Source organism: Brachionichthys hirsutus, chromosome 17 (assembly GCF_040956055.1).
Source record: "Brachionichthys hirsutus isolate HB-005 chromosome 17, CSIRO-AGI_Bhir_v1, whole genome shotgun sequence".
Classification (NCBI taxonomy): domain Eukaryota; kingdom Metazoa; phylum Chordata; class Actinopteri; order Lophiiformes; family Brachionichthyidae; genus Brachionichthys; species Brachionichthys hirsutus.
In genome coordinates this window covers 4,965,500-4,988,571 of record NC_090913.1, presented here as the reverse complement: position 1 = coordinate 4,988,571, position 23,072 = coordinate 4,965,500, and the positions used below count along the sequence as shown (strand labels likewise).

Below are 23,072 nucleotides of genomic sequence, written 5' to 3'. Positions count from 1 at the left end.
GAATTTCCCTCTGGGCTCAATAAAGTATTCTGATCAAATAATTATTTATCAATATTACAGCCTTTATCAATGCAAGTCAAACTTAGACACAGATGAAACATTATCTCATAGCATGTTAAGTCTCCTGCATCTACCTCACATATTTTCATAGTTTGTGTCATCAATTTTATAACATAATACCTCAAAAGGCTCTTAAATTTGTCAGAAACAGTAGAGTGCTGACCCTTGTAATAGGGTGAGCTCTCTCTCTCTCTCTCTCTCTCTGGCCTGTGTGTTTCAGGGATTTTGGAGCTGGTTCCTCTTGTTTCTGGAGAAACATTGTGAAGCAGCAGAGTCTTTGTGCATCCATTAAAACGAGTCATAAGGATCTGAATCCAAAAGACGAATGGTGGGGCAGCGGTTAGCACTGTTGCAGCAAGAAGGTTCGGACTTCATGTTCAGACCTGGGACCTTTCCGTGTTTGGTTTCCATGTTCTCATACATACGTCTGCGTGATTTCCTCCCTCCCTCCAGAAACACATGCAGCACCGGTGAACTGGTGACACTAAATGTCACATACCGGTAGATGCGAATGGTGCGTCGTTGGTTGTGTGTCTTTCTGTGAACGGCCTTGTAACGGTGGCGTTGCACGCTCCACCTCCGGCCCAGTGTCTGCTGCACAGGATAAGAGCCTGCACAAAATGAATGGATGGATAGTCCCGTGAGCAACGCTGCCATTTCCTGCTTTCCTTTCCTTTCCCATGTGCCATTATATAAATGACATTATACTTTATGTAATTATTTGCATTCATATAACGGATGTCTGAACACACGCAGTCACTCAGTACAACTTTGAAATATTTGTATCTTTTTAATAGTATGAGATTTCATTTTCTCTACACGTTCACAAATATGGGAAAAACAATAATTGTTTGTTGCTTAATATAGTAAGTTACATAAAAACAAACATAAATGTAAATATTATTATGTCTATTGTTTTTGTGACATTATGATTTTTGCTAATATCTACCTATTCCATGAAACAAGGTTAACATACTATTTTTAGCATACAACATTTCCCACATTTAGAAAACCAGACATGTAAAATATTTTTTTAATATATTAAAAATATTTCTGCAAGTTCTTCTTTAGTTGAATTCACACAAACCATGGTTATTTCAACATGATGCTGAATGTAAATAAAATCTGAAAAATATACAAACGCCACGGACAATTTGGAATTGCTTATGCTCCAGCAACTCCTGTGACCCGCAAAGTGGGAAAAGCAGAAGAAAATGGATGGATGGATCGATAAAATTATTTTATCCCATATTACACTAATTTGTCCTCCAAGAATGATGGAGGTATAATGTATGTTTTTCACTGTATCTAAAGAAAAAAACTAAATAAATCACATTTCAATATGTATCTTTTATAAATTCTCACTTCCACAGTTAAAACGTGCACATACACCCGAGCAAACATTACCATAATTTGACGCAAACAAATGAAGGATCTTGATTCTTTAGCGCCATATGTTTAAAAGTCCATTTAAACCAATCAGAGCATTGACGCGACACACTAGCTTGATGGTTTACTTCCCGTCGTTACAGCCAATCGGAGGACTTTGAGTCTCCTGTCCTGCGTTCAAATGTAAATGCTTGCGTCTGACCAATCTGCCGATCGAGGGGCGGGGTGTTAAATTACTTCTAGTTAAGTTAGTTCGACCGCGCAGACACTGACTAAACAGTTGCGCCTTCTTCCTGCTACAGTCGCTTACAAGTTGTCTTTCTGGTAATCGGTAAGAAGACGCTCTCGTTTACATTTGTACCCCGCTCATTTTGGCTAAACACACCATTATTGATTTCTGCCTTTGGATGCGACGACGCTCTTTTTTTAAAGTGCGTATGCTAAAAGACTAGAGTCGTTCGTGCGCTCGCGTGGATTATTAAAGCACGACGCTGCTTTTGACGCTAATACAGTCGGAACAAAGCGATGGTGTTCCGGTTGATCCACAGCATCAAACGATGCGATCTTTATCGATGTTTGGACGCTAACTCGAGCAGTCTCTACGTGTATCGCTAAGTGCGCAACGTGTATTTAAAATGACCTTTGGTTCCGCAAACTCCGCTAGCTTACACTTAGCTAAAGGGGTTAAAGTTGCGCTAAGTTGCCGTTCTGCGCGTACTCTTCGTCGGGACTAGTTTATCTCCGGCGGAGGGACGATACCGCTCGAGTAAAGCGGAAAGTAGTGGCTCTTACAGCGCTCGGCTGGGTAAGCGTTGTGTACTCTTGGCGCTGTGCGGTTTCGGCGGGAAGATACAAAATGGTGGCGAGTCTTTTTGTCCCAGCGAGGCAGAAAGCCGATTAGCTTCGGAACGGCCTTGGGGCGTCTGCTTGCCTGGAATGTCCTCCGACTGCTTTCGCGTTGCTTGAAATCAATGGCGGCGTTCGTTTAAAAAAAAGAACAAACAAACATCCAGGCCGAGGAGAGTTAACGAGTTACTGGCGTTTTTCTACGTAGTTACGAAAAATAATGAGTCACGGGTTTTTTTTTTTTTTTTTTTTTTTGAGTGGGCTCTGAAACATTTCTTTGAAAAATATTTAGATCTTTCGCCGCCATGAAGGACCGCAGTAAGCCGAAGGGAAAGACGAGCTCCTACGCGTACTTTGTGGCGACGTGCCGTGAGGAGCACAAGAAGAAGCACCCTGGCGTTCCCGTGGGCTTCGCTGCCTTCTCCAAGAAGTGCTCCGAGAGATGGAAGGTAACCTGCTTTTTAATAAAAAAAAAAAAAAAAAGCACAAATAAATGAGCTGCGCCAGAATTTCTGCTGTTTATTTTCCGATGCTTTGCAGACCATGTCACAAAGGGAGAAGGTGAAGTTTGAGGACATGGCTAAGAGTGACAAGGTGCGCTATGAAGAAGAGATGAAAGGCTACATTCCACCGATGGGTGTCAAGACCAAGAAGAAAAAAGACCCCAACGCTCCCAAGAGGCCTCCGTAAGTTCTCCTCCTTCGCTGCGTTTCATCTGCAGGAAGCACATTTAAGAACGCCGATGGTTTCGTTCGCTCCGCAATGACGCCGCTTCCCGACGTCAACCCCGTCTCCCTTTTCTGTCCAGCTCTGCTTTCTTTGTGTTCTGCTCGGAGCACCGCCCCAAGATCAAGGAAGAGTACCCCGGCAGCTCCATCGGCGACACCGCCAAGAAGCTCGGCGAGCTGTGGTCTACGCAGTCTGCAAACGACAAGGCGCCGTATAATGCCAAGGCTGCCAAACTCAAGGAAAAATATGAAAAGGTGACTCGCTTCTTACCTACGAGGGCTCGCGAGCTGTCCCGTCGAGGGATCTGCCAGATGAATATCCTGCCTTGGGTGAAATGGCCGCGCGACTCGCCAGCGGGGACGCGGAGTTGTGACGGTGAATTTCTCCGTTGCAGGATGTTGCTTCGTACAAAGCAAAGTGTGGTCCGGGGAAGAGCGACGCTGGCAAGAAGGGCGGTCCGGGCAGGCCTGCCCCGAAGTCCGCGGAGCAGCAGGACGACGACGACGACGACGAAGATGAGGACGACGAGGACGAGGACGACGACGAGGATGACGACGACGACTAAGCAGTTTGAGATGTGTATTTTTGCGAGGCGTTCACTTCTTTTTTGTGTGAGATATTCGAATGGCTTGGCCTGCTGTCCCTGTTCTGCCTCCACAGGTTCCTGTTCAAGTTCAGGGATTTAGATTCCTCCCCTCCCGCTTAGTTCCGTCTTCATTTCCCCCCCCCCCCCTAAAGCATTTACGCTCGACTGGTTCTGTTTTTGTTGTAGCCTCGGTTCTTGCTATCTGAACGGCGGCTGGAGTTGAGCTTCCAGTCCTTTCAGAGAGAACTGGCGTTCCGTACGGACGGCGGGGGATGCCACGGTTTTAAATGGTTTCGGCTTCTGTCTCGGTTCGGTGCTGTTGCGCATGCGTTGCTACTACGAGGGGTTTGTCTGTAGTCTCTGAGAGGGTTGCAGCCATTTTTAATAGAAACTTCCAAAACATGTAGTATGGCTTTTCATTTTGTAATAAAATTTCATATATTGATTTATCGGTGTCTGGGTTTATTCATTAGCTGATCTTTTGTGGTTTTAAAGAGGAGCAGATTTCTTAAGTGGTGCTGGGAATTACCGGCTTTAGGTTGAGGCTGAATGTCTCGGCTGGACCTCTGAGGCTGTCGCTAAATGGCAGAATGTTTATAGTTTGGATCCGCGGTCCGCTGTGGTACGAAGGCAACGGGTTCACAGGTTAAACTTTAGTCTGTCGTGCCCCCGTTAATGGTAGACGGTGAGCTCCAAAATACGAAAACCCACGAAGGTAAAGTATTCCTCACAAAACAAAATATTAGTGCGAGAAGTAAACAAGACGGTTTGAAGAACAAACTAGAAATCCACAACAGATCCATGGTCGCAGCGCAGGACAGAAATAATCTGCAAGACTCCATATTTGGTAAAAGGATGAAGCTAAATAACGGCAGAAATCGATTTGGGGAGTTTTGATCATTACGGCCGAGCAGCAACTGGTTTTGTTTTTGCTGCTTTGCATTCTTCCCTTTTAAGGCAGTTATAACTAAAGTACGGGATGTGAAAATCTGGATTTTTTTCACTAGGCTGGGTTTACATTTGCTTTTGCAGAAGAAGATTAAAATGCCTATCAGAGGCACGTGACCTACTTGAATGGTCTCAATTCAAAACATTACTCAATGAAGTACAGCTTGGCTGATAGGTATTTATTTTGTATTTTTTCTTCTGAAAAACATCCAAATTATTGTGGATTTAAGCTGCAGAGCATTTTAATATACGCACTGCTTTAAAATAAGATCAATATGATCAGAAACAAATGCGCGCATAGAACAATAATAATGACGAATCGATATTGTTATTGTGCGCGGCTCTTGTGCGTAAAGACCCCCCCATGAAGGTAAACGCCTCCAGATTTACGCAGGAACCAGGATTGGCACTCCTGTCAGCCAATAGCTGATCACAATTACGCGTCTCGCTTCCTCCGTGACGCCCCCACCCTTGCGCGGATGACGGTAATCTGGATTTTCAGTACCGGGGAGCTGTCCGTTCTGCACGAGCCATCTGACGGTTGACGGTAAGCGGAATAACGGAGACGAAGTTGCCTGATATCATTAAAATATAAGCCAATAGCGATGGCGCAGAAATGCAGGTGTCACATTCCCACCTGTCGAGATGCAGCTTCAACCGGACCGCATCACCGCCACCGTTTAGGTCGCAGCTTCCGCAGGGATTAGTTTGAGTCGCTGAAACCTGTTGATGAAAAATGACGACACGCAACAGAGGACAGGCACAAAGGAGACGTCGTCCCTCGTTGTTTGCTGCGCAGGGCCGGAAATTCAGAATGAAAATAGATATCTGTTTACAAATAGGACCGGCCTGTTGTATCCCGTGCACAAACACAGGTGCGTGAACAAATGTGAAAGGTCTCTGTTTGTGTGATCACACAATTGGAATTGTGTGATCTCTTATTTAACAGTCAGGTGAGACAGCTTTTTTTTCTGTTTGTTATCAGATTGCAAAAAAAAATAAAAAATACTGCTGGACCGATTTTCATGAAACTTGTAATGACTAGATTTATAGTTTCCTACCTGATTGTGTGTTTAGGCGAGGATGGCCAAGGTGAAACAGGTGGGCTTGTTGGCGGCAGGCTGCCAACCCTGGAACAAAGATGTGTGCGCTGCCAGTGGGGACCGCTTTGCATACTGTGCTACTTTAGCCATTTACATCTACCAGGTAAACTACTTTCTCCATGCGTTCATTCAGGAGGAGGAGGATTTTATTTTTCATAGATACATACTATTTGAACTTTAACTTTGTCTTTTTTGTCTTTTATTAGTACAGTATTACTCAAGAAGTTGAAGTAGTTGATTTGAATAGAGGTAGTCGAATAGATAGTCGAGTGTGGTCCATTGGAATGATCACTAAGACTTTGTTTGCCATCTGGATCAATTGGATCCAGAAACATGTGGCTAATGTGTTCCGTGTAAATTAGCTCGTGCTTAGCTCATTCCAGTAATAAGGAGCGTTTATTTCCCACGTTTAGCAACCTTGCCGTTTTGTCTCCGTCTCGCTCCAGCTGGACCAGCAGTATAACGAATTCAAGTTGATGTCCATCATGTCGGAACACAAGAAGACCATCACAGCAATCAGCTGGTGTCCTGACGACCCAGATCTGTTTGCGTCAGCCTCCGCTGACAACCTGCTCATCATATGGAACGTAGCGGAACAAAAGGCTGCGGCGCGACTGGACAACACTAAAGGTCGATGGGGGCGATCTAGGCGAGGTTTCATTGGCGTACAAGAGTGTTTAAAGTCACATTGGTGTCCCGTCCTCTCCTTCAGCAGCGTATCAGAGTGTCCCCGCCTCTTTTCCCAGGTGTCCCTACGTCAGTCAGCTGGTGCTGGAATTCCGCTGATGGTGTGGCGTTTGTTTCCCAGCGCGGCCCACTGTATATCTGGGTCTATGGAGGCCCTGACCCCGGGGTCACAGTGCATAAAGAAGCCCACTCCTTCCTGTCTGACATTTGTCTCTTTAGATGGCATCCCAACAAAAAGGGAAAGCTGGTCTTTGGCCACACAGATGGAAGCTTGTCTATATTTCAGCCAGGTGCGAACAAAAATAATTTGCAGATGCATTTTTATATTCTTTTGACTCCAAGTCAGTGTCTAGAGTTATATACACTGAGCCTAACTGTAACACGTCAAACCCCACTATTCTAATAATAAGCAGGAGGTAGTGTATACACACATTCCTCTTTGACCTCTGTCCCTTGTCTTTTCTTGTTCAGGGAGTAAAAGCCAAAAGCACGTGTTACGTCCAGAGTCCTTAGAGGGGACGGATGAGGAGGACCCAGTCAGCGCTCTGGAATGGGATCTTTTGTCAACCGACTATTTACTAGGTTCGACAAACTATTAGCACCATCACCATGACTTTATTAGACAAAAGTGATTGATTTGGATTTAAAAAGAGACTTATGATATGTCCAGCGGGAATCCTAGACTCGGGATGGGGGGGGGGGGGCAGATAGGCAAAGAAGACCCGTGGTGCCTTTATTTGTCTTGATACGCAGCTGTTTTATGATAGCTCAAAGAGGCTTGATCTCATCTGTTCATGTAACACATTTCGTTATCACAAAATGTCCCCCAGTTAAAGCCATGCACGGGCAACATTTTCTCTCTCTCTCAGTGTCAAACCTTCATAACGGTATCAGGCTGGTGGACAGTGAGGCCTTGGCTTGCATCACGTCCTTCTGCTTCCCTTCAGCTGCAGCTTCAGTTCAGTGTCTGGCCTGGGTCCCTTCTGCACCAGGCATGTTCATCACTGGAGGTAAATACTGTTCGAATGGTTCACTAGACCAGTTTATTTCTGTGTGGGATGTGTGTGTGTGTGTGTGTGTGTGTGTGTGATCCGGGTTTTCTTCCACTCTAATCTGTAATCTGTTTACTACTAAGGTAGACTGTCATAACTTCCTTCATCTTACCAGCCAGCTGATCAGTGCTATGTGACGAATCATAGATGCGTTCTTACATGTTTAATAATGAATGCTTTTGTCGAATTAAAACCACAGTTCTAGGACATTCTATAGTGGCCTTTATTACGGTATATGGAAATCACACTGACATCTACATGAATGTTAAAATCTACCACAAGTATCTGTTCTGTTTTCAGAACTAAGTTTGTTAGAATATTCAGATGTAAAATCAGAGTATGGTTCCGGAGGATGTTAAACTATAACAATCAGGACTGGCTGGATTGATTTCCATGTTGGGAGTGACAGGCGTAGTTTAATTTAGGTTTAGGCCTAATTTGGATTTCCGAGTTATCGACGGCTCCAGCTCCACCTCATCGGCCGGCGTCTCGAGAAATGTGAGAGTTAACAAAGAACTTATCACAAAAGAACTGATATGGTCTGACGGATTTTTGTTTGACTGTCAGATTCACAGGTTGGAGTTTTAAGGATGTGGAATGTGTCTCGCTCCACCCCCTTGGACAGCTTCAAACTAAAGAAGACCGGATTTCATGCTTTGCATGTCCTCAGCTCCTCTCCAACAAAGAAAGGTGACGTTAAGCACAAAACATCTGGCTGTACAATAAAGGCTCTCCTATAAATTGACAAAAAAAAGTGCTTAAGTTCCATTTATTTTAGGTTGGTATCTAAATCTTGTGTCGCAGTACAAGCGCATCTTAGGAAAACTGCTAAATGTGAGGATTATCCTGATAAACACTTCCAGGGTAAGTTATCATCGCCGTTCTTTAACAACCTCCACATTGTCTTCAGCTCAGAGTTCCTGTTCTCCAAGTAAATGTCATCACACCAGTTCCACAAGTGAAGCAGTTCCTCCCCCAATCCTGTCACAGAACCAGTCATTCTCTCTGCCCCCTGGTCATGCTGTGTGCTGCTTCATGGACGGAGGGGTTGGGCTCTATGACATGGGGGCCAAGAAGTGGGACTTCTTGCGAGACTTGGTAATCGACAATTTTCTTTATAACATAGGCGACACATGCCAAAATATGATATCAGGATATCATATTTTGTACTGTGTGCACAATTAAAAACAATACAAATAAACAAACAACAAAATAAAATAATACTAATCATCATTATTATTACGTTATTTGTGCTCCTCTCTTTTTATATATTTTCCAGGGTCACGTAGAGACGATCTTTGACTGTAAGTTTAAACCTGATGATCCCAACCTGCTGGCCACAGCTAGCTTTGATGGAACGATTAAAATCTGGGACACAAACACATTAACAGCTGTCAACACCTCGCCTGGAAACGAGGGCGTGGTCTACTCCCTGTGCTGGGCTCCAGGTACGCTTTCGTCACTCCATCAAATCACACACGCACAGTGCAGAACACGCAAAGGCCACACTTCCACCAAAGTACAGTAACCTTAGTAACTGTACACGACCCATAATAAATGTCATCATTACAATTAGGGCTGCATCACATATTGTGTCAGCAACATAACAGTGGTTTTCATGGGCAATAGTCATATTAAGATCATATTAAATCAAAATTTTCATCCATCCATCCATCTTCCATCGCTTATCCGGGGCCGAGTCGCAGAGACAACAGTCTCAGCAGGTATTTCTAGACTTCCCTCTGTATTTATTATAGCAGGACCGCCCTGATTGAAATGAGGCTAAAATGCATTGCATGAATGCAATTTAAACATATCATGTATATTAAAAAAAAAGGGTCAAGAAGACGCCTAGTTCCTTCCCAGGAGGAAAACTCAAGAGTGGCTGCTGATGTGAAAAGTGATGACCTTTATGTCTGTCTGTGCTCTGAAGGAGACCTGAACTGCATTGCGGGGGCGACGTCTCGTAACGGAGCATTCATCTGGGATGTGAGGAAAGGAAAGATCATCACTCGCTTTAATGAGGTTAGTATGAGTCTGGGGAATTCATTTCACTGTTAAATGTGTGAGACTTTGAAGATTAAAATTGCAGCAAACAACTATTTACTATGTGAATATATAAGGCGCGATGAACAGCGTCACCATGTGTTTGTTGTAATCAGAACATCTCTGAACATCCCCATTTCCATTTATACAAGCTACCTGAGACCCGACAGAGACCCTACCTTTATCACAACATACAGCAGTCTAACGTCTTCTCTTTTTGACTTGTTACCCTAAACCTTTACCTTAGAAATCAGATGTCTGATCATTTTGATTAGTTTTTTCTGAATTCTTACAAATACTTTTTCAAAGTGAGAAATAGGCTACGTTGGCTACCACTTTATTAATTGTGTCGAATTTGACACATTGATCTGTGTTTAGTTACCAGAATAAATGCATTCCAGCTCTTCATCGGGATTGTTTTATCCATAACTTAACCCCAAACCCAATCCTGTGATTGTGTGTTTGACAACTGTCTCTTCTCCCAGCATGGTAAGAATGGCATCTTCTGTATATCATGGAGTCATAAGGACATGAAGAGGATTGCTACCTGTAGCGGAGATGGATTCTGGTAAATCCTCATCATAGACTTGTATTTTGGAGAATTCTTTTGTATTCTGAAGGTAAATATCCATCCTACAGTTTAGTCTTTCTCACATTATACCTCTTGCCAACAGCATTATCCGGACCATCGATGGTAAAGTCCTCCATAAATACAGACATCCTGCTGCGGTATTTGGATGTGACTGGAGCCAGAACAACAAGTAAGCCTCGAATCCACATGCCGACAGTCACAGTGCTGCGACTGCTTATATGTGACACACTTAGTCTTCGTTGGCATACAGCTTTATTTATTTTGCTTACATGCAAGAGCTTATACCATTTGGTATGAAAGACAAATGTTTTTTAAAGTGAAATACCATATTAAACACAATCACAACATAACAAAAAAATAAAGCATATAAGGTCAACTGAAATTCTTTATATCAATCGATATTTCATCAAATGAATGAAGTCAAAATATATAAGTTTGTCTCATCAGTAAGGAACTAATGCAGGAACATTTGTTTATGCATACGGTAACTTCTTGGACTTCTTGGTTGTGGATCAGGAGGACAAGTCTTTCTACAGATGTTGAAATCCCTGATCAAGACACTGAAACCAAATTTGTCCGCAGTCGCTGTCCAGTTTGTGTGTTTGTTATGCCAACTCACACAACAGGTTTGAAATATTTGGTTTTGAAATTTTATCAAACACACACACACACGCACGCACGCACACGCACCCCCCCCCCCCCCCCCCCCCCCCCCCCCGGACAAGCTGATAGATACAAGCCGACACATGCATCTGCATTTTCCATTGAATAAAAAATCAGGATTTTGCAAAAGTTACATAAATTAGAGTACGTATATAAAAATGTTAAAATGTATATGTTTTTTTTGGACAAATTTGTCAGAAGGTTCCATTAAGACCTTATTTTCCAAAAATTAGAGTGTTCTGACGCTTACTTCATGGTGCGAGCTTTAAAGGGTTAATCATCCAGATTTGAACTTGTGATATGTTTGAACTTTACCAGTGACCTCTGAAGTAAAATCTATTTACTATGTTTCTCTCTTTCTAGGGATATGATAGCAACAGGCTGTGAAGACAAAAATGTCCGCGTGTACTACCTGGCCACAAGCTCTGATCAGCCGTTGAAGGTTTTCACCGGCCACTTGGCCAAGGTATTTCATGTTCGTTGGTCTCCATTGAGAGAGGGGATCCTGTGTTCCGGATCAGATGATGGGTAAGTGGAGACATACACATGCAATACACCTATTTTTCCAGAGACTTTTACATGGGCTAAGAGCAGTTCGAAAAACCTCTATGAGATAATAAAAATAAATAAATTCCTTTGTCTATCTTTGCAGTACTGTTCGTATTTGGGACTACACACAAGATGCATGTATCAATGTGCTGAGGGGTCATAAAGCTCCAGTCAGAGGCTTGATGTGGAACACAGAGGTTCCTTATCTCCTCATTTCAGGTGATGTTATTTTCCACCTAATATTTTGTTATCAGTGTGGGATCAGCAGTGTTGAGCAACCTTTTTTTCTTTTTTTTCGAGTGTATGTCCATATTTCTAACACACCATAAAAGTAGGGCAATGTCTTTCTCTCTCTGTCCCTTTCTCTTGCTCTCTTTCTCGCTCAGATGGATGCCGACACACATGCAAGCCAGCACACACATTAAAAACAAATGTTGAAGTACTGGTTTGACTCAGTGACTAACGGGCCAGCAGCCAGTGCTCATGAAAATGTCAACATGTCTAGCAGCCCTAGAAAACTATTAGTGTGTTCTCACACCCCCTACTAAAGTAATATTTTATAAGAAGATGAAGAATGCACTTTATACTAACTTAGCTAAAAAGAATTCATGAAGTTAGATGTTACCTCACAGCGAGAAGGTAACCCTAACCCTAACCCTAACCCTAACCCCACCACCAAACACGTGTAAATTAGGTGAATTGATTACACTAAATTGTCGGTAGGTGTGTGCGTGAATGACTGTTTGTCTATGTGTGGCCCTGCGATGAACTGGCGGCTTGTCCAGGGTGTACCTTGCCTCTTTGCCTGTAGAATGCTAGGCAAGGCTCCAGCAATACCCGCGACCCAGTTACGGATAAGCGGTTAAGGAAATTCAAATGTTTCACCATTTACATTTCTTTATTATTATTATTATTTTTTACTAAATTGCATAATTCAAGGTTTCACACCCCCCCTAATTTTTTTATAATATTGATAATGTACTTATATTGTGTTTTGTATTATTTTGTAGGTTCTTGGGACTACACAATCAGAGTGTGGGACACGAGAGACGGCACGTGTCTCGATACAGTCTATGACCATGGAGCTGATGTCTATGGTAAGAAGCTGTTGCACATGCTGTGGGTCCTCTTGAGGGTAAAACTTTGGCACCACAATATGCTGTTTATCATGATTCATAATAGCAGCTGTCGAGTATATTGTGTGATGAATTCGGTGTGTTTGAATGAAGCATGCTGTAAACAGCGTTTTTAGGCATAAAACATTGCATTTAGTAGTTTTTGTAAGCTATCTTAGCCCTCTACCACCATTCTTACCATCCCTTTAACAGTATTTGTACTACAACCTTATTGCGCATATGTTTTAAGGTTTAACATGCCATCAGAGTCGGCCGTTCACCATGGCCAGCTGTAGCAGAGACAGCACAGTGAGACTTTGGTCCTTGACTCCCCTCATTTCACCGCTGCTGCTGAACATCCTCACAGACCAGCCTTGGGAAAAGATCATCGGAAACACAGGTGAGAACAGATCTATTCTGTTTCGTACCTGTCTGTTCTGAAACCTCCTTTCACTATGCCGTTTGCATGTTTCTGCAGACACAGCTATGGTTCCCGGCTCCCCGCCACTGCTCTGTGGTAAAGTGTCTCGGGACATCAAGCAGGAGTTGGACAAACTCAGTGTTGATATCAGGGCCAAGAAGCTAAGGTGTTTTTCTGAATGTTTTTCGGTAAGTATGATTTTAAATTATTATTGTCGATAATAAGTGATACCTTCACGTAGCCCAGTTTTCAGGTTGCTCTATTCTTATCAGTTCATCTCGCAGCATGCAAAACCGAGGTAGCGAACGATTTTGCTTGTATTCAAACTTGAGCTGACTTGCTCAGACAAGTAGGAAGAAATCTAACAGGACTGTCGTGACAAAATTTGACATCATGACAAATTGTCATACAAATAATTGCATCCATCCATTCGTCTTCCACCGCATATCCGGGGCCGCTTCACAGAGGCAACAGTCTCAGTTGGGACTTCCAGACTTCCCTCTCCCCAGCAACCTCCTCCAGCTCTTACAAGTGCAGCTTGTAACGCTGACATGAATATAACTCAAAGAGCAAGCTGTCTCCATCTGGACTGTGCTCATAAACCAACATTCACTGTCTTGTCACTCATTGGCTAAGCCCATTGGCTTAAACAGCAACAAGAGCAGGTTTGTTGATTCTGCATGAGACTCATTTTAACCGGTTGGCTTCAGCATGTCTCTGATAGGCAAGTCAACAGAAAGTAATCTCCTACGCGCCCTTTATTTTATGTCGGCTAAATCAAACACCGAGATTAGGAGGGAAAGGCCTTGTAAAAGACCAGGAAACATTGTACTAAAATCCTTAATTAATAAAAATAGAATAAACAATCATTAGTATAAAAAACATTGGGTGTTTATTCTGTTGAAAACGCTGTATAGAAGTACATGCGTATAAGAATTTTCTGTATGAATTTGAGCAGTAAATACAGAAGGTGTATTTATATTTTCTCATTAAACGTATGCCTTTAAAGCTTTCATCTGATATTGGGTTAACAAAATTAAAGTATCATTTTTAATTCTGACATAAACATACCAGAATATATTTACATTTTTATTGACAAGAAATGGCATAGTGCAGAATCTCATGAAGCAGTGTTTCGTAATCTTTCCTCATTGTGTGTGTGTGTTTGTCCACGTTCCTACATACCTTACCCTGCAAACCAGCCTCCAGGGGGCAGCAGCAACCTGTGGGACCTGGTGTCCGTCATCAACGGCCAGGACGACTCCCTGCTGCCAGCCAGCTACAGCAAGGGAGTGATGCACATGAAACACCTGCTCAAGTTCAAAACGGTACATAACGCTGCGTAAAAGGAAAACTCGAGTCACCGTGTGTTGAGAGAGAGAGACCACACTGTGATGGAGAAGTTTTCTTTTCTCTTCTTCAAGTCCTCAAATGAACTGAAGCTAAACAAGTAAACAAGAGACATCAAGAAGAATGAGAAAATAATAGTTAACAATTGCATACGATTTATGAAATCAGTCGCAGCTTGGAGATCAGACAATTTGAGCTAAAGGAAGATACAAACGTTTGTCTTGTGATTTTTCAGTCTTCTTCATTCATCATTAACTCTATCGCTGAATCGCCTAACTTAATTTACTTGCTGCACTTTATCACTTTATAGCTAAATCTTTTTGAAATGTCACTTCTTCACTGATTTTTGGCTTTTTCATCACGATTTCCTCACTTTCATGTGCTCGTAACTCTCAAAGCAAATTAATAAACGGCATAATGCAAGGTTATGATAATAAATACATATTTTTTAATGATCTTTTTTATAAGATGCCTGTTTTCATTCTACCCCCTAGGAGTCAGTTAATCCTTATCTACACGAGAGGTCGACTGATTTCTGAAAGATTTTAAATGACTGATATAGCAGCAATACTTTGGAGCAGGAAAGGGGCAAACCAAGCTGAGCAGCAATCGGTGTCACTTTCTACCCCGTAACTCCTCACAAAAACAAAAACACTTTAGAAACTGGAAAACTGCTGCTGCTTGTCTATCCAAGTCAAACATCCAACCCAAAGTAAAGTAAAACTAATCTTGAATGTGTTAAACTAGCTGTAAAAATTCAAATGATTATACTTTTTGAACTTTTATTCACGATCAGATCAGTATTTTCCATTTTAGAATTTGGAGGCTATACGGCTGTCAACTCATTATTACGGCCTTGTGCAGATTGATTGGCCAAATCAATCCGCCAAGGTCCATCTATTATAATATTTGGTTTAGTAAAATAAATAAATAATTGTATCCTACCCAATAATTTAACTTTGAAGATGTTTTTTCTCTCTCTTAACTTCTTCCATTTGTTCCACTGTCATTCAGTCTGAAGCCCAGGAGCTCACTATAGTCAAGATGTCTAAATTTGGTGGAGGAATCGGAGCTCCAAGTAAAGAGGAGAGGTTGAAAGAAGCAGCAGACATCCATCTCAGACTGGGACAGATTCAACGATACTGTGAATTAATGGTGGAGCTCGGCCAGGTGTGTGTGTGTGTGTGTGTGTGGGGAGGGAGGCGGGGGTGGGGTCCGTTTTTGAACTATTATGGAGGTTCAAAAACTGACTTTACGCAGGTCTTTGAATTGCAGGCAGCTAAAGAATGGAAATGTTTCACATACGGTATGAGCATCATCGAATGCTTTCAAACACAACAGGTAGTTCTTGACTTGAAGTCTATTTGAGCATTGCCAATGATAGGATTTTAGCACTTTTATTAGGGAAAGCCAGATTTGAAAAGATATTACCGGATTAGACTGACTCATTATTATTATCTCTCTCTCTCTCTCTCAGTGGGAGAAAGCTTTATCTGTGGCGCCAGGCGTCTCCATGAGATACTGGAAGAAACTCATGCAGAGGTAAGCCCTGTTGAATAAGAGGACATGTCCAAACCATCAAAGTCTGGCCCAAACAAAACATGGCTGTTTGTCTCAAAGTTATTTCAAATACATTGAAGCGTTTTAAGAAATTCAAAGAGAAGGAATAAGTCTTCTCGTTTGTGAAGCTGGACCTATCAAAGAAAGGACTCTGGGAATGAGTCTAATGAGTCTCTTCTAAGCAAATTTCAGAACCCTATAAATCTACTTCACAAACTAACAAACAAATTGCAAATATTTATTGCCCCGGCAAACAATGATAAGATATGCAAATTGTTACGTTTTCTCTGAATGTGTAATTTTGCTTCTGGATCATAACACGAGATTTCAGTGAAAATTTTACATACATCAAAGAGAAGCCTTTTAATAATTTAGGAATAGCATTCAAAAAAAAAAGTTACATCTCAAAACCTGTTCAATATTTTCTCTTGAAACCTCGCATGCATACATCATCAACCATGTAGCGAAGAAGTAAATTAATAATATTTGTTTTCCCACTTTTTAATAAATTAGCAAAAAGACAGTTTAAACTTAATCTCAGTTTGCAAATGATGTGAATTATACCAACGATATTTGTTACGTTCCTTTTTGCCCCATTTGAATGGGCTATGCTGTCAAGAGAAGGCTATTGGGAACGATATTTTTTAGTGTTTTTATTTATTAAGTATATTTCAGAAACCACTGAAACGCATATATCATATGTCCTGTGGGACAAAATTAGTTTGTTACCAATACTTTTCTGTGTATGAATTTATGTACCAGTGGCAGATCGACCAAAATGCACATTTATTGTCCCTGTGTGGACCGCAGTGAGACTCTTTATTTAGCCATTCATTAATCTCTTTCCATTTTACTTTATTTTATTCAGTCATCTTTTAGAATTTTAACATACTTAAGTGTCTAAGTAATTATTTGTATACTTCATTTAAATATGCTCATTTTGCAGGAGAGCGGACCAGCTAATGGCTGAGGACAACGATGACACCATCCCTTACTGCGTAGCCATTGGAGACATAAAAAAACTCGTAACTTTCTTCACGGGACGGGGACAACTGCTTGAAGCCTTGATAATAGCGCAGGTACAGAGCGGGAGTGGATGACGACGCTAACGGGGATGTTCGGTTTCTCCTTTTTCCCCGGTTCTTTTATTATATCTCATGTTGGAGGTGTTTATTCAATAATGAGTCAGGATTATAAAACGAATCAAGTTTACTGATGGTTTTCAGTAAGTACAAAGCTGGTAAGGAAATACAGCGCTGGACTCTCCTACAGACGCGGAAGCGGGACTCTGTAGAAGAGTCCCGAATGTTCTACGGCAGTGATCTTTATAGTGGGCATGAAAACACCCTCCTCCCAGGGGGTGCTTACACCCTCCTCCTGGGATGGGCCGTTAGGGCCCTAACTTATTCCCATCGTGTATCAGTTACAATGTGTGATACTTTATATGTGATTAATCTATGTGTGTGATTACCTCAGAGTATGTAGAGATAAAGAAACTAAGAGTGTTTGTGCAACCTGTGTATTGTGAGCGTGCATGCATAACTCAAATATCTAACAGGGAGATGGCAGAGGAGTCTGGACACATATTAGATAATGGCTGAGTAGTAGAGGATTGGTAGAATATGATCTGTGCATTAATAGGTAGAAGCAGGTGCAATGACGAAACATTTAAACAGTCATTTTTATAATTGGGATAATTGATCAGAAAAAATAATTACCGGTACATTTTGCTTTACCTCCAGGGGGCATCTGAAGGCAACATCCGTGAACCTCAGAGCTCTCCAGTCAACCACGTGACTAATGATGTGGACAACCGACAACAATATCAGAGGTTTAGTATGCACGCGCACACACACACACACACACACATACATGCAGAAAACAAAAACGCCAGGACGTTTTCACTGTTCTTGCTTTTTAGAATTCCTTTAACTGCTGTCTGACATTTCAGACTACTGGGATTAAAGTCCCTGTCTTTACTTGCTTATTTTGATTCCAGCCTCCTCCATAATGTGTGCGGGGAACTAGCAGAGCGGTACTTCCAGGACAGATGCTCGGTCCTGGCCGCCTGCTGCCACCTGGCTGTGGACGACGTCAAGGTACGTTGCATCGAATTGGTGCCATTTTTCCAGAATAAGTTTCATACTTCTCTCCTTTATCATGACTAAATTATGATAATAAAAGGATGTGATATGACTTAAAAGGCATGTTGCGTGTGTGTGTTGTGTTTTCAGTCAGCCATGTCTACTCTGATCAGAGGTAATGAGCTGGAATTGGCTGCATGCGTGGGCCTCGTTCTGGGAGAGGTAGCCAATCAGAGCGCTGCGTACTGCCTCGAACTCTTGGCTCGCAAGTACATGACCACACCCACCTGGTATGCCTCCATCGATGTATATACAGTTTGGGGAATTCATTTAACCTTGAAAATAATTCTGCACCCATTGGCGTAGCTCTGGCTTCTTGAAACAGCGAGCGGACTAAAGGCAACATGGGATGAATTAAGTGAGACTGCCGTTATTTGCGGTGTTCAGTAATTAGAAGTATGTTCCTCGCTAATTAAAATATTTATATTTTATATTTGGGCAGCACAGTGGATCGCGCCGTTACCTCACAGCAAGAAGGTTGCAGCTTCAAATCTGCGAGCCGTTCGCATGTTCTCCCCCCCACATTTAACGAGTAAAAAACATTTTTAGAAGCCACGTTTAGCTTAGCATTATTAAAACGCCCCGTTTTAAATGTTAGGCAGTAAAAGCCAGAGGTGCTCAATACAGGCAGACTCACCTCTGTGGAGCAAGGCACTAAACAACGTTTCTGTTTGCCTGCAGGGATTGTCTCCATGCGAGGATGTGGAGCAACAACTGGATTGATTGATTTTCATTGCATTTCTTTATTTTTTATTACTAATAGGGAGCTGTCAACCGACCTGCTGCGAATGATTCCCGACAACAGCATTTTGCTGGCTCAGCTTTGTGCCTTTTACCCAGGAAGTGTTGCTGAAATCAACCAGTTACATGAACAGGTAAGCACACATTGTGTTCGATCCAAGGCACCTTTAGACGTCATGGTGTTGATTTGAATGATTTACGCGCCGCTCGTCACTCAAGTGCGGCCTGCCATCCATGGAGGAGTGCAAGACCTTGGCTGAAGCAGCTCAGCGTGAAGGAAACGTGTTTTCAGCAGTCAAATTCCACCTGCTGAGCTCCGAACCTGAGAACGGCCTTCAGATAGGCATAACTCACGTTAAAGGTATTGACGACGACTCTTTCATGGTGTAAACATTGCACGTGCGGTTGCCTAGGCAATGTCGTGCCTGCACCTTATGGTGACGAGATGATTCCTTTTCAAATAAACAGTGATATTGAAAAATTGGCAGTATCATTTAAAGAAAGGGTTAATAAATCCTCAACTCTGTCAACACTAACTGCATCAACCGTCTCTTGCTGTTAAACTGTTTTGTTTCTGTCTGTCGGCGCCGCATGTACCAGCTTGCATGTTTTTTTTCTCTGTCCGACTGATTTTGAGGACCAGTGTGGGATAGCTCTGGATGAAAATAAATACATTTGGTCTAAATACGTCTTGTTCTAACTTAGATCCCATTAAATGTCGACCGACTGGATGCAAAAAATAAAAAATCTGATTTTGTAAAATATGTATTTAATTCACTCACCTAAAACATTAAGGATTGGTGACTTACTTATACTATTAAATGTTTTCCATTTGAACGTTCTCTCTCATTCTCTAAGCATTATCTTTTTTAAATCAATGTCCACGAATTGTCCCTTAATTGTGTGTACTTAGAAACAAAAAGACAATGTCTGACTTTGTGACGACTGATTCATTAGAAACTCTTTCTCCTCACCAGAGCAGCTGACTGGATCTGATTGGACGGTGGATAGTATTGGGCCAATCCTTGATTTGATGAGTTATGTCAGAACCGAGTGCCTCACCACGGCCAGGCTGACTGAGTCAGAACCTTTATTACTTTACTGTTCTTCCAATAACTCCCATGCTTTGAAATGCTTGATCAACACAGTGACAGAGTTCTGTGTGTGTGTGTGTGTGTGTGTGTGCGTGTGTGTGTGTGTGTCTGTTTGCACTTAGGACTCGTAGTGAGCTGTTGATCCTGTGTGGCTATATTGGAGGTCTGCTGGCCATTAGAAGACAGTACTCCAGTATAGTACCAGCACTCTACGAATACACCAGGTACACACACACACACACACACAAATACTTGACATTGGATTTATAATTTGTCCAACTGAGATATTTTTCTTTGTTCCTCAGCCAGTTGTTAAAACGGAGGGAAGTGTGTGTTCCTCTGAAGATTGAGCAGCTGTCAATGGAGCTGGATGCCTGGCAGACCTGCACACAAAGTAACCGCAAGTAGGTTGCACGCACGCACCCACGCACACACACACACACACACACACGCAGGCACGTAGGCACGTATGGACAGACACACACACACATGCAGGCAGGCCGGCACGCAGTTGTTACTGTATTCATCTTTTAAATAATGCCGCTGTATATATGTTAACGGAATGAAGGCTTTCGTCATTTGTCGTCTCATCTAGATCTCAAACTCAAACTGCTGCTAGCTGGCACTCGGCCCTATTTACACTAAAACGATCCAGAGGTGTTCCCGGGCCAGCCGAGAGACATAGTCCTGGGTCTTCCCCTAGGCTTCCTCTCAGTGGGACATGCCCCCAGGGAGGCATCCAGGGGGCATCAGAACTAGATGCCCCATCCACCTTAGCTGACTCTTCTCCATGTGGAGCTCGACTCCGAGTTCCTCCCTGGAGACTGAGCCCCTCACCGTATCTCTAAGGGTGCGCTCAGCCACCCGGCGGAGGAAACTCATTTCGACCTCTTGTGTCCGGGATCTTGTCCTTTCAGTCATCACGACCCAAAGCTCATGACCGTAGGTGAGAGTAGGAACTGAGATTCGACTGGTAAATCGACAGCTTCACCACGACAGACCGATGCAACGACTGCATCGCTGCAGCCGCTGCACCGATCCGTCCGTCAATCTCACGCTCCATCCTTCCCTCACTGGTGAACAAGACCTCAAGATACTGGAACTCCTCCACTAGAGGCAAAGACTCCCCACCGACCCGGAGAGGGCAAACCGGATTTGGAGGTGCTGATCCTCATCCACAAAACACATGCGAACTGGTTTAGGCGAACTCCCACGAACCCTCGAGCACCCGATGGAGGGTCTAGAGTTGGTCCAGTGTTCCGCGACCTGGACGAAAACGCCATTGTTCCTCCTGCATCCGAGGTTCCAAAATGAATTACAGATCCACGTAAATATTGAATGTGGCTGCTTCAGCGTCATATCATCTTCCGCCGGATAGGGCCAGACTGAAACTGATTAAAATTATCATTAGATAAGGCGCAAATCCAGGATAACATCAAACAATATGCTCAGTCCCATCGAGGACAAGTTCAATAGAACGTTTACTGGATTGACTTTAGTCATTCTGATCACTAATAACATATAAATACTCAGGAGAATCTGCAGCGGTGGATCATGGATGCACAGATTCTTGTACTTGTAGCTGGCTGAACGGTGTCAAGAATCTTCCTGATGACTTTGTTTCACGCAGCTAGATTCTACTTTACCAGTAACAGCAGCCTCATGCGTTTATAGCATGATGCAACTTGTTAGCCGTAACTGTGGTTACAGATTATAATGAAAGTGACTAATAATGGATTTTTGATCATGTTAGAGTTACAGTTTAGAGTCATGCTAAGGGTATTATATTTGATTGAATTACATATTTCCCTCCTGGACCTAGTGTTATGCTCGGATTTAGAATTTCCCCACCTGCCAAATCCCACTTTAACCCAGTTAAAGAGGCAGATGGTGAAGCGGGGGGGGGGGGGGGGAGCTACCAAACAAAGCTAAAAAGCTAAAGGCAATATTTCCAGCAGTTACCAAGGTAACACAGGATAAGAGACTTGAGCTGTCCGAGTGACTTATGAGCAGCGGAATTAACTCTGCGGCAATGGATGGGGGGGGGGGGGTCCTTCACTGCCTTTAAAGGTCAAGCTGTTCATTCGGCATGTTGTTGGGGAACTCAGGGTGTCTTTTAGAATCACAGACTCTGGAGCAGTATTGATTACACACTTCACTGGGGTTTAGTTGCATACTTTTTGTTGAATACATGATGTCATACATTTTGTCATTGTGTCTGATTGCAAAGAGGATGGAAGTTGATCTCTTCTTTTTTGTTCTCTCTGTTGCTTTTTCCAAAGAAATATAAAGAACGCAACAAAAGATGAAAGGAAAAATGGAAAAAAAATGGAGCCATTGTTGCCTTTGCAGCTGATCTTTTATTATTCTAAATTGAAATGTGTCCAACATCCACAACTTGAATATAGATATAACTATATTGGCACACAAACATAGATCGGTCGATTGATCAATCAATCAATCAATCGAGATGATGTGATATTACTCAAAAAATTGACAGACCTTTAAAATGTAAAATGAATCACTATTATCACCATTACATCTCGACATCACTTGTGTGCAGAGGAACAGCTTCACATTTCTATTTTCTGTTTTCACCCAGCCGTCCATCAGAGTGTCAGAAAGAGGAGTTCAGCTGCCTCAAGAGGAAAATCCAGCCTGCAGACTCGGGTAAAAACGGCATCTCTGAAACTCCTTTCAGTGTCATTGGAGCTGGAAATAAAATTCTGCTCGACCATCAATTTTGGTATCGACTCCTGGTTGACGGTTGATGCCGAGGCCGTCACATGGTGGATGAAAAATATTCACGTACCCTGATAATAATCAGAATTCTTCTCTCTCTCTCAGCCGCATCGGTCTCGCTCGGTGCAGATCACGTGACCGGCTCGAATCTGCCGAGCCATTCAGATGTTCAACTGTCCTGCTTCACCGGACACCGGATACAGGTGTGTGTGCTTGCGTTATATTTGAGTGTATATCAGCACTGATGTATCTGACGCGATGACACGATCATGATTCTCTTTTATCCAATGTTTGGCAGGGTCCAGTGTTTTTACTGGAAGACGGCAAATCAGCGATCTCCCTCAACGACGCTCTGATGTGGGCTAAAGTTAATCCCTTCTCCCCTCTGGGAACAGGACTCCGTATTAACCCCTTCTAACGCTCTCTCTCTCTCTCTCACACACACACACACACACACACAGCACAAGGGAACGTTAACTTATTGAAGGAAAAAAAACACAAGGCACACAGTTTAACTTTGATAATAGAAAAGGAAAATGCAAACAGGGCTGCAATTATTTTCATCGATGAGTAACTAGCATGCTCACTGTGCGTGATTTGTAGAGGAGGATCATTAATGAGTAGAGTATGAGCATTTGTCAAAAATATTTGCCTG

General features: G+C 42.7%; 2 protein-coding genes across 2 annotated transcripts; both read left to right on the top strand.

The window, feature by feature from the left end:
* The first annotated feature begins 1,708 nt into the window (after nt 1-1,708).
* On the top strand, nt 1,709-4,049 carry hmgb2a (high mobility group box 2a). The gene is made up of 5 exons (XM_068751491.1): nt 1,709-1,780; nt 2,588-2,744; nt 2,836-2,981; nt 3,104-3,278; nt 3,419-4,049. The coding sequence occupies exons 2-5, from the start codon at nt 2,601-2,603 to the stop codon at nt 3,587-3,589; spliced, it is 636 nt and encodes a 211-aa protein (XP_068607592.1). The 5' UTR covers nt 1,709-1,780; nt 2,588-2,600; the 3' UTR covers nt 3,590-4,049.
* A 1,592-nt stretch (nt 4,050-5,641) lies between these two features.
* Nucleotides 5,642-23,005, top strand: wdr17 (WD repeat domain 17). Its single transcript, XM_068750635.1, has 31 exons — nt 5,642-5,764; nt 6,108-6,291; nt 6,408-6,638; nt 6,820-6,930; nt 7,218-7,358; nt 7,968-8,090; nt 8,311-8,498; nt 8,680-8,848; nt 9,334-9,425; nt 9,932-10,014; nt 10,121-10,207; nt 11,065-11,229; nt 11,354-11,469; nt 12,261-12,347; nt 12,616-12,765; nt 12,844-12,974; nt 13,989-14,114; nt 15,151-15,306; nt 15,614-15,678; nt 16,643-16,775; nt 17,439-17,527; nt 17,696-17,795; nt 17,931-18,070; nt 18,604-18,715; nt 18,801-18,942; nt 19,559-19,661; nt 19,798-19,899; nt 19,981-20,079; nt 22,278-22,345; nt 22,523-22,620; nt 22,716-23,005. The coding sequence occupies exons 1-31, from the start codon at nt 5,642-5,644 to the stop codon at nt 22,833-22,835; spliced, it is 3,834 nt and encodes a 1,277-aa protein (XP_068606736.1). The 3' UTR covers nt 22,836-23,005.
* The last annotated feature ends 67 nt before the right edge of the window (nt 23,006-23,072 follow it).